This window comes from Branchiostoma lanceolatum, chromosome 16 (assembly GCF_035083965.1).
Source record: "Branchiostoma lanceolatum isolate klBraLanc5 chromosome 16, klBraLanc5.hap2, whole genome shotgun sequence".
Taxonomy (NCBI): Eukaryota; Metazoa; Chordata; class Leptocardii; order Amphioxiformes; family Branchiostomatidae; genus Branchiostoma; species Branchiostoma lanceolatum.
Genome location: NC_089737.1, coordinates 15,575,604 through 15,589,220, shown reverse-complemented (window position 1 = coordinate 15,589,220; position 13,617 = coordinate 15,575,604). Strand labels below are relative to the sequence as shown.

At 40.9% G+C, this 13,617-nt stretch overlaps 2 protein-coding genes across 35 annotated transcripts in view; one reads left to right on the top strand and one right to left on the bottom strand.

Moving 5' to 3' along the window:
- Positions 1-3,002, bottom strand: part of LOC136421643 (F-box only protein 3-like) — a 37,379-nt gene extending 34,377 nt beyond the window's left edge. The window contains exons 1-3 of the mRNA XM_066409110.1: positions 2,699-3,002; positions 1,082-1,171; positions 428-579 (exon numbers count right to left, since the gene is read on the bottom strand). Of these exons, the coding sequence (XP_066265207.1) occupies positions 428-579; positions 1,082-1,171; positions 2,699-2,790 (334 nt within the window). The 5' untranslated portion in view covers positions 2,791-3,002. The remainder of the gene's footprint in view (positions 1-427; positions 580-1,081; positions 1,172-2,698) is intronic.
- Positions 3,003-3,215: 213 nt separating this feature from the next.
- Positions 3,216-13,617, top strand: part of LOC136421765 (CUGBP Elav-like family member 2) — an 83,148-nt gene continuing 72,746 nt past the window's right edge. For 6 of the 34 annotated variants that reach the window (XM_066409299.1, XM_066409315.1, XM_066409294.1 and 3 more), the window contains exon 1: positions 3,476-3,925. In XM_066409299.1, the coding sequence (XP_066265396.1) occupies positions 3,885-3,925 (41 nt within the window). In that variant the 5' untranslated portion in view covers positions 3,476-3,884. Of the gene's footprint in view, positions 3,404-3,470; positions 3,926-4,490; positions 4,722-5,847; positions 5,880-13,617 lie in introns of those variants that run through there. The other 28 variants (XM_066409311.1, XM_066409310.1, XM_066409308.1 and 25 more) reach the window with 16 other exon arrangements.

Here is a 13,617-nt window from a genome sequence, read left to right as displayed (position 1 = left end):
TTGAAGATATCTTATATAGCGATGGTGGCTTATTCTTAGTCTATAAATAGTATAAAATTCTCACAGGGTGCCATTCCGGAAAATATCTGCTTTTGTAACTAGCATGGTTTCCTTATAAAAAAAAGGAGAAAACAACTTCTAGAGATATAAAAAATTTCTCAGACCAAGGAGGTTCTATCAACATCATTGAAACCTCCTTGGTCACACAGCATCATGGTCACCTGCCATATCAAACCTGGTCACTAGGGGGCATGATTAAGCAGCTTGCTTGCTTGTAAATTCACTACAATGCAGGTGTGTAAATCATAAGCATACATCTCGACTTCAACAGGCTTATACAAGTAAAGTACAAAACCCTTTAAGATTTAATGTGATGCATATATGACTAACAAGAAAATAAACAAACAAACAAACAAACCCATCTCACCCTTGATAGAAGCGAGAAGTCTCGGGCAGTGTTCGGCCAGAAACGTCTCCAGTCGAGCCCAAGTCCTGTAGAGGGCTCTGTAAGACTTGATGTATCTTCCAAGATTCTTAAACTGTTCCTTAAAGTGTCTCCTCCAAGTAGCACTGGAACAACTATGAACGGTAAGGAAACAAATGTTTTGTTGGTGAAAGTGAAAAGAGATATCCAACCAGTTTAGCCCAAATGAACTTTTATTCTTTAAAAGGAACGGTTGAGCTACTCTTCCACTGGTTGTGACAGAGGAGACAGACGCTATGTACAGTATTTACAGGTTCATTGTACCTTACGAATCATCATCAATGACATTAGTCTCTACCAGACTAACGACGCCAGGGTTTCAGTTGCAGGGCGAAATGTGATCTTCACTGAGGACTGACTCTACTGGCTAGTAATTATTCCTTTTTCTGCCGAATTCTACGATTCATACGCCCGTAACAGGGCCTGGTGGAGGCTAAATGACATCAGCAATTGGTCAGAAGTGTCAAGAAGTTTGAATTCTGAGGAAGACTGCAGTAGGACAGTTGAAAATTCTATGACCTATTTTTTTGTGCTGGAAGAAAGTTTTAATTCTGTACTTAAAAGAACAGTAAGCTCCCAGTCCACCCCAGTCCATACCTCGTTGACAGCCACCAGATAGAACTCTGTCTCTTCCACAACTCATCTTCCCCTGCAAGCTCCTTCAGTCTCTTACAGGTACAGCTACATCTGAGGGAGAAAGAAGACAAACACAGGGTAAGGTAACTTTCACTCAAACTGTTACTTTTAATGATAAATAAGTTTTTTAGAATAAGTTAGTATCGTATCTTAAAGCTTTAGCATATAAAACTCTGTTATCATACTGGTTCCTAATGTAAAATCCTAGATTTAATGACATATGCTACCAGTTTCAACACTTGAATTGCTTGTGAAGGCAGAAAGAGATCCTAGTCAAGTGACTGAGTACCTTTGAAAGGGCTGACTTTGAACACTTTCACCTGTCCAAAATTCCTGTAATACCTGTAGTCTACATACATGTCATTGTTCTTTAAGTGCCTGTCATCACAATGTGCAGGTACTACAGAGCCTACTTATAATGTCACAGTTAGTGGCAGGACTCTATAGCCGTAATGTAGGTCATGGTCACTTGGCGCTCAAAGGGTCTGACTGGGAGGCATAGCAGATATGCAAATAGCACCGTGGGATAGAACTGAGTGTTTTACTGATTGAAACTTTTGATATAAACCTCCTTGATCAGAATCTTTCAGTGTGATTACTTAGTTCCTGATGAGTTCTATGTCTATGTCTCGCTAAAATACAACTTGAATGTTTGCCTTTTCTCAATAGGGGTCAGATTGATAAAGTTGACTAATTTTGAAATTTATGATTGTGAAGGTTAGACATCCAGGTGAACAATATATAAAGAGGCTGAAGAAGAGTGATGGATGTCACTGGAAATGTCCGAAAATAAATCTCCAAATTCCTATCCAGTTGTAGAGTCTGAATTCTCTTTATACACTTTTGAAATTGTTCCACCGTTAAAAAGAAAGATGGCACATCTGACTGTGAAAGGTCTTTTGCAACATTTTCTGAGGAAATACTTGTCCATGATTCCTTAAACTGCTTGAAATTTCCTTTTGTGTTTAACTGACATTAATATCTTTGTCCCAAAAATATGAAATGTCCAAAGTTGCTGTAAAACAACATTGACAAGTCAGCTAACAATACATTTGATTTGTACTGTGGAAATGTTGTTTTTACAGTGTGAGTAGAGATAACTCAGACCTGTTGACATCTCACTCCACTGGTCCACTGACACATAAGTATTACATAATGATGGCCGGAATGTGAACTTGACCGTGTCGAGAGGGGGTGACGTTAGCCTTGAACCCTGGCCTCTGAACCGAGATTTATTTATAACTTATAGACAGATAAATCGGTCACTGTTTGCCTGCAGACTCTTGCAAATTCAGCCACTTTCTGCGCAATGACAGCTCAATATTTAGATGTTTTGTAGTTCTCTACCCCCCGTTCGTCACAGAGAGACACTTGTACGCCAGATTTTCCCACGAGTCGGAGACTTTGGCAGCCGTTCGACACCCGTGTCCGCAGCTGTTGGGAAGTATTTTCCCATGAACGGCTCCGCCCCTCCCCTCGCCACATACGGACCGTATCGCCCCTTTTTAGCGATGTTTGGCAGTGACTTCGTGCTTCCTTTCTGTTCCAAAAACTGCAGCAATGTTTAGAGAACCTTACCTGCATAAATCATCGTAGTTGAGGTAAGACAATACGTGCAGAAGTGGATCGGAAGGCAGACTACAGATATTCAGAGCCATGGGGGTCGCCATCTTGGTTCCGAGTCCGTCCGAAAGGGGGCGGAGATTCCCGAAGAAAATACCGTTCTTGGCTAAGACGGAAAGTGTGCCTTACAGACTGAAAGGATGAGTTTATCTTGTCAGACTTTATGTGTCTTATTGTGAGACACTTTCTCCTCACACGGAACACTTTTACTGTCGCTTTAAAAATGTCGGGAAAGTTCGGAGACGAACGTTTAGGAAACTAGACCATCACATTAAAATAGTAGGGGTGGTTATCGGAATAAGGTCAAATACAATACCGCCTTATCTATAACTCAACCAAAATATGTGTGTGCAATATTTTAGATATTGTAACTGCTAAAAAGATAATAAATTCCATACAAGTTTTGAATCTTATACGATACTGATTTTAATATTCAAGATAAAAAATTATAGCTGCCTCCCTATAAATTCAGTGCCAGTGGCGCACACGTGCAGCAATCCCAAGGTCCGCCATTTTGTTTGTGGTTATTTTTGTGTGACTTTGGACAGAAGGTGGGTGGCTTTTCTACAGTATATTACGTTCTCCGGGTCGGTCCTGGTGGCCCACGTACTGCACACCATATGTAGACATGATGTACCAGGCACTTCACGAAATTTACAGGTGACTTTTAGCGCTGAAGTCCTGGGAATTACGCTGGAGGTTTTTAGGCGAAGTGGGTTTTTCTCCGAGCACATCTGGTTCGTGTCATGCGGCGCTCGGATAAGAACACGTCGTAAAATGTCACGGTTTTGCATATTTTTGCTGTTTCGCACTAAACCCCAGGAATTCCTGCATTATGTATCCCCTGATTAGCATTATCCCTATTCCCTGGGGTGTTTACTCATAAGGTAAATTGTCGGGAAAGGAAAGTTTATTTCGTCACTGAGAAGTCACAGGGGGCCGTGGCCATTGGTTCTTCCGGTACCCACACCTAATACGGCGGCACTGCACCATATGGTAGACTCCTTCTAGTCTGAAATCTTAGACATTTCGGCAGTCTTGGGGGCCGTGTGTGCTGACAGGAACAGAGCCAGCTTGCCTCGTTACTCGGTCACGTAGATTTCCCCGGTTTCAGACGAGTCTTTCGGACCCCAGCTTTCACATGGGAACGATGTCGGTCGCCACTACTATCCCCAGTATGGAGTGAGTATAACTATCGGGCTAACACCGACAGGTTTCCTACATTTGTGTCCTCTTTCATTTACCAACAACATAACCGTTAGGCAGGCCTCCATTTTGGTAAATTCTGGCAGCGTTTCGGGGGAATTTTCGGGGTGTTTCGGCCTTTTCCCGGGGCCTTTCCTACCCCGCTTTCGGTAGGCATACGACTTTCAACCCGCGGTAGAAAAAAACCCTTCCCCAACCAAGGGCGCACAGAAGACATGGGTTCGAAAACAACAATTTGTGCCTCTCCTTTTTTCTGGATAATGTATCAGAATGATATCTGTGTTGACGTCAGTGTTATCTGGGGGAACCATTTGTGTGCTTGTATCCTGTGTCAGGCACCCTGGCGTTAGAGCACATCCTGGCTGGCTGTGGTGTCAGTAGTATGTGATTGTCTACAGTATACAGCACTGTTGTACTAAATATGATATGAATGAACAGCGTATACAGATATGGGGAATATTCAGTTTCAGGAAACCCATGCCAGCTGTGGAGACGCAATGTCTGTGTCCCATTCACGCCGCTGCGTATGCCGTTACGCCCGCCCTTGTTTTCCATCCCTGAATATGAAATTTGTCAGCTTCTATTTGATTTTCTGCGAATGGCTTTCAGGCAGTATTAGATTTGCATTGCCCGCAGATCCGGAGATAGGCGCAAATTTGCATCGCTGAGTAGCCGGATTGGAATGGGAGGAAAGAGCGGGGAGAAATCGTATTTTGTGCCGCCACATTTGGAAGAATAATCAGCCCAGTCTGCCCACCACAGCTGCTGGAAGGTGACTTTATCTGATATCTCCCCGTGGACTAGCCTGGGGTCACTTCAAGCAGGCTGGTAAAAAATGCAGCAGACAGAGCTCAGTTTATTTGGCTTGATACAGGATTCTGTTTAGATAAATGGGAGAACCACTAGCTACAGGTTCTGGGTGACTAAACAGCTTTCTAACAAAGCTGTTGAAAGTATTTGTGCTAATTCCCTCCCCTTAGGCTGTGTATATGCCATTGGTATGACTGACCATATGTAGTGCGTGTGCATCACCTGTTGCATACAACCATTTAGAGACGGTAACCACCTTTTGGGGGAACTCCTTTCCTTTTGTTTCCCTCGGTATTCAATTCTAGCCGTTATATGCGTCCCCAGAAAAGCTTGAGAAGTCATAGTTCAGTGGTAGGCACTACTACAAGGGGCTACAACAGGCATCGGCCATTGTAGTTGTTTACATTTTACGGCTATTCCGGATTTATCAAGGTCAGTGCCCCTGAAAAGGTACGGGCCATCGAGCGGTATGGCCCAGTGTGTTATTGTAATGGCTGGAAGCAATCGTGTTATAGTCCACTGCCGGTCCCCCGTTGTTCACCCCATTTATTAGCTGTGTTTAAAGGGAACATTATTGCACATATTGATTTATTATTTCCAGTGGGAAACCCAATTTTTCTCGCCATTAATCCACTCTTAGGTAGGTTGTCCCTTAGAAGAAGGGCCAGAAATACAAATTAGCTAGAGTATTATTTTATTGCATACATAATCAGCTGATTTTTTATCACTGAAATGTTAGACCTTCATGCATGGTATGCATGTAATCTTTTTTACCCTGAAATAGACTCTGGTAAATTGTCTGCAACCCTGAGGCACTACCAAAGCTTTTGTTGACGGATTCATTATTTATCCTTTTTTTTCTTTGTTCAAACATAAAATGTCCTGTTTCTAAATCCTGTATATGGACCTTTGAGAGTCCAGCCCTGCTTACTTTGAAAATATACAGCTGTGCCTCTTTCGGGTTTTCGTAATCGTGCCCTTATATATGAATATCCATATGGTTTGATATGACGCAGACTGCCCTTTTATATATGCCTGAATTGTGCTCAGGCGGTGTGCGAATGTGATGCCGTTTTCCCTCCTACATAACAGGAAATCGCAACATGTCGAGCAGCAACAGGTTTGTGTGTTTTCTCCCGTGTGTGCATTTCGGCTGCGTTAGGTGCAAAATGTCTTAGACTTGTCTCAAGGAGGGAGGGGGTTCCTTATTTACTCTCAGACATGACGGAAAAGGTCGCGACGCAATTGAGCCTGATCTGTCCCTAGCAATTTATGCTTGTCCTTTTTAAATATTCAATTGATTTTGATACGGAGTATTGATTTTGAGCAGAAGCTCTGACCGAAACTAGCTGTCACTTCTAGGTCCTGATACTGGAGTGTGATTACACATGAAAAGGCCTGTGGGAGGGCTATGATTTAGATAAGGAGGGATGATGTAGTCATGTACATCAAAAACCAATGTGACAGGTAGCTTTTTGTGAAGGTGTTTTTTTCTTTATGCGTAGCAGAAGATTTGCTGGTACTAAAGATCTTGTCTCCCTTCGTTATTGAGTCTATATGGAATCAGGGATATGAAATGTCAAGCTTAGTTTCCCAATTAAGGATGCAAATTCTAGATTGTTCCTTGTCAAAAAAACGCTGTTAATATTTTGTCAGGATGTAGCCTATATTGTATTTTTGTCTGTATGGCTTCTGTGTCGGAGAAAGCAGTCGGCCAATCATTGCAACATTCATTGAGGGACTAGAAGCATCCATTTTGTTGTTGTTTTCAACAAGTTGGTTACACAAAAATGTAAAATTCTGTAGCTAACTTCAAAATTTAAACAAGTAGAAACCCAAAGGATTTAATTTTTTTTTGATGCTCAAATGTCAACAATATACCATATGCTAGTATACCTTTATTTGTGTAACACTACATACACGTGTAACACTACACAAATATCTAGGTGCACCCAGTCAGAAATTAGGTGCACAGCTCCAATTTTGGGTGCCCAAAAATGTGAAATTCTGTAGCTAACCTCAAAATTTAAACAAGTAGAACCACAAAGGATTTTTTTGTTTGTTTCTGGCCCACAGTCAGAAATTAGGTGCACAGCTCCAATTTTAGGTGCACAAAAGTGCACTATTTCCAGCCTAATGCATGTCTCCTGTTCAGCAATCCCCGGGGTCCCACATGGATTTCTGAGTTTTGATTAATTCAAGATGTCAGCTAAACACCTCCAGGTGGATTGTAGACGGCTCTGTTGCCATGGCAACTCCTTAATGTCTGTTAATTTGTCTCCCCTTGGGTTAGATAAAGTGAATAATATTACCTATCTCAGCTATATGTATCTGATATTGGAACTGTACATAATGTTTCATAAGGTCCCCATCTCCAATGTTTAATGAAAGGATTTCTGTATGGAAATTACACAAAATTGATTCTGTGCTGGATTGATAGTTTGAAACACAGAAATTCTATTGGCTTCAGTGTTGTATCTGGGAAACATTTTTCCCTTTTTTTGAGTCAAGAATGAATGACAAATTTTTGTGTGAAATTTTTTAACCAGCCAAATTGAGTAAGAATTGAGATAGACAAGAATAATCTTAACATGCTAACCTTAAAAATGACTTATTTTGGAACCAGATGTTTTTTCTTTACCCAGTTTGATATAAATGTGTCTTTTTCTACTGTAAATTCATCTATTTTTGCAGGGATTTAATTCCGTGGTAGGAGGGAAAAAAGGATTCCCTGTTTGAAGATCATGGTTGAAACAATTCTGTAGTTCAGTAACAATACCGTGAAAAATGCACAAATAAACACAGGCAAAGTGAAACATCTCAAGATCTACAGTATCAGGGTAGGAAACAAAGCCTTCCTGCTGGCATGGTTCATATCTAGAACTTCCTAGAGGGGAAACCTGCGGCCAGGAAACTATCCTTATCTGGGGCTACAGCTGTGGTGGGAGAACAATGGGCTTCAGTGGCCAGGGTTCCAATCCCGACCTATCCCTTCAAGTTCTTATCCCAGACTTGCACGCAACTGATAGAAGTTGAAGTCCTCCTTCTAGCTAACTTAGCCTGGATGCCAGACTGTTTCCAGGCCAAAACAAACCTAACACACTTATCGAGAAGAGTAGGGGTGACCTGTTGTGCTTTGCAAAATGTTTGAGCCATTGCAAAGCCACATTGCACTACTAGCTTATAAAAAAGCATCATGATTCGACCGAAGTCAAAGAAGATATGTTTTCTTTGAAGGATAAAGTAGTATGTTAGTCAGCTAGAATAAATTGTGTTTGCAGTTCAAGACTTTTCAACTGCCAGGCAGTCAGCTTACACAGTAATTAGCATGTCGAAGGTGGTTGGGAGAAAGGAAATGTTTATAAACACAGTTCTGTGTTGGTCTTTAGCGGTTTCCCATTGTTAAGATGTTCAAGTGAAAGGCACCACAGACAAAGGACAGGTGTGTCACAGAGCCAGGTACAGGTGAACAGGTCAGGGCAGGTGAGTTACACACATGTGAGCTCAGACTGAAACATGATACAGCAATTTCACTTTCTGAGGTTGTGGACAAATCATTAGTGTGAATGTCGGACAACTCGGCCCATTACCAACTCGGCCCAGTCAGCTCGGCCCATTTCCCTAGTCAACTCGGCCCATCTCCCTAGTCAACTCGGCCCATCTCCTTAGTCAACTCGGCCCAACACAAACACATGTACACACACGATAATGATTTTCACAGACATATTTTTATTCAAGTTAATTCAACTTGTGTTTTCTTTTTTGTTGTCTGACAAAAAGACGCGGTCTTTATTAAAATCATGTTGATTGCCCAAGCGCCGGCAGTATTGGGCTCCAAAAAAACTCAAATTAAGTCAACAGTTCGAAGTTGTCTGAAAAAGAAACATTGTTACTACATGTACTAGTATGTTTTGCTTGGGTCACATTTCCAAGCCGGGTCGACGTGACCAGGCCCGTCAGCGCATGAAGAATTCATCGCTTAATACCTGCCGAGCAAAGATTGTTGTTTAGAAGGCTTTTTTGCTTTATTTTGTGGAAATCTATGGGCCGACTTGATCACGGCGTTGGGCCGAGTTGACTACCCCAATGGGCCGAGTTGACTACCACGATGGGCCGAGTTGACTACCGCAATGGGCCAAGTTGACCAGATTTGGGATGGGCCGAGTTGGAAATGGGCCGAGTTGTCCTGCTTCCCATTAGTGTAATGCATTGTCTGAAAAGCCTCATGCAAAATGCATACAGGAGTCTGTGTACTTCCAGACTTTTGAAACAAAGGATGTACCTATTCACAAGTATCAAGACAAAACATAGAAGTACTTGGACATTTACACAATGAAGTGTGAAATACCTTTTGTCTTTGATAGTTTACATTAATTTGAGTGATAATTTTACCTAGTGTGTGGCGTTTGTTATGAAAAGAAGTTGGTTGTTCTGTCCTAGGGGCGCCATTGTTACAGGCAGTCACACATAATGGAGACAAATCATGCTTCAAAGCCTGGTGGTGGTTAGATGGGTCATGGTCCATTTGGTGTATTGACATGGGATTGGACCCTTATAAATTTCATTCAAATGACTCTGACAGGTGGCTACAGGCTGTTCTGTGGTTATACTTTTCCCTGAGATTCCTCCAGAAAAATAACAACTAGAAATATTGTACACAAGCTGTATTAACGGTACAAAGATTTTATGTAGAATGTTATATTTTTCCCAGTACGATCTCAAAGTTAACTTAAAGGTTTCCCCTCCATTCTTGCAAAAAACTTGTACAAGACATACACAACCTGTATAAACGGTATGCTTTTAAAAAGATTTTATGTAGAAATGACTAGGATGCATCGGTGAAGGTTAGACATCAAGGTAATAAGATTCGCCAAAAGACAGTAACTCAAGCAACTGGATAAAATTTTGAAACAGATGTTTCAGACAGCATCAACTATCTTTCGTCAGTGACTAAAGAAAAGAACTGGAGAACCAGGTTTTATACCAAAACTTTGAATTCATATGTAGAATGTCATATTTTTCTCAGTACAATTTCAGAATCAATGACAAAAATGAGTTTTGAGGCTGAAAGGTTTTTACAACACAGATGGTGTCTTGCTACTTAACAGTTGACATTGTTTATGCAGCTTGTCTTGGCATAGGTGACCTCAGTAACCCCCTAATGGAGCCACAAGAAGTCTGGACAGAAAAAAAGTTCAGCTGTTTTTGTTGGGAATTTCTTAGACATTCTTGTGTCAGCAGTTTCCTTGGTAATGTCTGGATAAGTTATGAGTTTGATAATTTTTTTCTCTTTTTTGTTGTTGTTTAAACTGACAATTTTCCCAATTTTTAGTAACATTTGAAAAACCAATTTTGAACATATCGGAAGTGCACAGTGTAATATTGGATCGATAATCGTTAGATCCGGGGAGCATACCTGTTACCTGCCCACCTGTAAACACACCTGTCCACTTCAGGTGTGCAGGCCTTTGATGTCTACTGAAGCAGGTGAGTTGGTTTACCTGTAGTGAAAGGTGACATCACCTGCGGCTATAGGTGTGTTGACACAGTAAACACTGCTACGTTTTGTTCAACTTCCTAATAATATTGATTTTAAGTAGCTGTTTGGAAAAGTGTAGCGAACTGAATTGCTACTTTATAGAAATGGTAACAATTCACAAATGCATTTTTTGTAGGAAGCAGGAATTTTCACGAAAGTCAATGAAAAGTTTAATGATAGAAAACTATCATATATCAGTAGGATAACTAAATGCTTTGGATAGATTTCTAATAAGATTTAAAAAAAAGTTAATTTCAAATTGATGAAGTCAAATTGATATTTTAACTGGGAAGTGCAAAGTGCTAACATTGAACTGATTTTTTTCTTTTTACGTACCCGTTTTCTTATCTTGTCCACAAGTCATAAAATGAATGTTCCTGTACCATACTCTATTCTGCTGAGTTCAGCACCTTGTTAGAGGGGGGGGGTGTTCTTAGTCTATTCTGCTGAGTTCAGCACCTTGTTAGGGAGGGGGGGACTTAGTTTAGACTGATGTCTCCTTATCTAATCTCTGGTCCCTCCCCTGGACTGTGTCATTGTGGCTGGAATGTTCCCCACCACCACGTTGTGTATTTATAGAGGACAAGAATGTATACAAACCTGCAGGAGTCAAGTCTGGATGGGAAGGCTGGAGGTACAGATAGATACAGCTTAGGGGGGATAGGCAGGGCTCGAAATTCATTTTGGGCAGGAAAACATTTTAGGTGCACAACATAGAATGAATGAACCTGAGTTGTTCAGCTACCTTAAAACTTGTGAAGAAATGATACAAGAAAGGTTTTCTCATTTTATTTTCTTGATTGTCAGGAATATTCTGTATACTAGTGTTCAATAGTACCTTTACATACCTAACCCTACACATATATCTAGGTGCACTGGTGCACCCACAGTGAAAAATTTGGTGTGCAATTTTAGTGCACAAAACTCAAAAGTGCACACACACCCAGTATTTCAAGCACTGCTACGAACTGGGTCTAGGTAGTAGGTATGTCATTGAGTTACAGGATTTTTTACTGCTACGTTTTTGTGTATCCTAAATATAACAAAATGTCTGCCCTGTAAGTTTAGATGTCCTGTAATGTCAGTCCTGTTTTTTTTTAAAAAATGAATCAATCTTGAGAGTTTTACCAAGATATCTATCAGATGGAATAAATAAACAGATAAGTAAACATTGTCAAAACTGTGATTCTTGTGAGTTTTTCTTTCCTAACAGTATCTCCAGACAACATTGGTCCCTGTCAGATGTAGCAAGTTTAAGGTAAACAACAGCTGGAGCATGTCTTAGCTGCGAATCTTGGCCCCATTCCTTAAAGTCTCCTGATAATATACTTGATACATATCTGGCAGACCCCTCAGATATTTTCTCAGGCTGTTATCTGGAATGTAGCCATACATTTGTGGGGTGGTTATGTTCAAATGTGGCCAGTAGAAGTACTGTTATAAATGTCAGCAGAAGTAGATGGATCAACTGAAACATGTAGAAAGTATTCCATAATGAAAAAACTGAAAGATGGAAAGTTGGCAATGATATAGCTTGATATGGCTACGCTGTTTGAATAAGATTCATGACTTTGTAGAGTGAACGTTTCAAGTTCACTGTAACAAAAAGGGGACTCACACAGTCAGAAAATCGTTTTCTTGGTTAGGCTGGGCATAGCTGGCAGAACTGGCTTTGATTCTGTTTCGAGTATTTCTGTTGCCGTTGGTCATAAGATTAGGCACATGTAACGCTGAAGCCTGTGAAGGGTGGTTTTAGTATCAGTAGACATTCAGGCATGTTCATAAGCATGTAACTTGTTTTTTTGGCCTTGCTTGTTCTGATCTGTATCATCCTATCATGTTATTTTCCCCCAAGTATCCACCTGAAGTGTGTCAGTGACGCTCACTAAAACACTTGTGTACGCTGCGATCCTGACTCTGACGTTTTCAGGACAGAGAGAACCAAACAGTCGCGGTTGACGTAAACACTGCGGTCACTTCTGATAACGGCAAGACGCACAAAACAACTGGAGCTAAGAAAGGCACAGTCTTAATAACATAAACAAGATTTTAAGGTTTCTTGAAGTAGATTAGAAATGATAACCCCAAGACGCACAAAATAACTGGAGCTAAGAAAGGCACAGTCTTAATAACGTAAACAAGATTTTGAGGTTCCTTGAAGGAAATTAGTGAGCGATAAGAGTAGCTAACATGTCCCTGGATAATCCTTCCACCAGGTAGTTTAGGGGCTATAGACATGTTTACCATAAACATGAGTGTTTCAGTTGGACTGTTCTTGTTGCAGGGTGGTCTGTATGAAAGCAAAGCTAGCTTGATTTTGGATACGTGGAATCAGTTGTAGTGTTGTAGAAAAGTAAGATTAGCTCTTTGGTTAGGATGTTACTCAATGTGTTCTCATTGTAGATACTGTATGAACTATTAGAACATTAGCATATCTTACGATAGCTTTATGAAAAACAGTCCCCTATGATTCACATAGCTAGAATCATTGTTGGAGATACCATGGAAAAAAATTAGCCAGGATAGAAACAAGAATGCAAGGAGGGTGAGAAAAATTCAGGAGCTTATGCCGCCCCCTCCCCAAAAGAAAGCAACTTGTCCCTCTTTTCTCCTTCCTGTTCAATCCAAGAAGAACCATTTTGTCTTCCTTGAAAGGTACACTCCATTGTGAAATGTACCTGTGCCATGACACCTGCGGCGACGTGTGCTTGTTTACCTGTGTATTGTCTCCCTGACGTTGGTCGTACCTTGGGGAATGTCTGCTGTGTGTTCAGATATGGTAGAATTAAGGTGTACAGACGGGAACAGCACAGCTTACACTGGGACAAGGCAGGGGGGGAAATATATGTCAGGGTTGTGATCTAGCACAGCATTATGCTGCACAGCTTACACTGGGACAAGGCAGGGGGGGGGGGATATATGTCAGGGTAGCGATTGTGATCTAGCACAATCTCTGAATCTGATCCTACGGGTAGAAATCATGATGATTTATGTAGATGATGATGATTTATTTGCCTAACAATTGCAACAGTGACAATGTATGGCAATGTACAGATAATATAATTAACAATCTAGGTGTATTATTCCACAATCACGATCGGAGTCACTGTCGGCAGAGACTTAGAGCTGGATGCTAGGAATTTGCGTTAGGGTGGTCTTTCATACATCCTGAGGTTCTAGTCAATCCATTGGTCTAAGATTTTAGTCTGATGTTTAAGACAAAATTGAGGTTCTCACAAAAGAACTTGTACTTTTTATCACTTTCCTCAAATAATATCTGGTTTTTGTACTAGACAAAACGATAGAGCAACCCTTATTT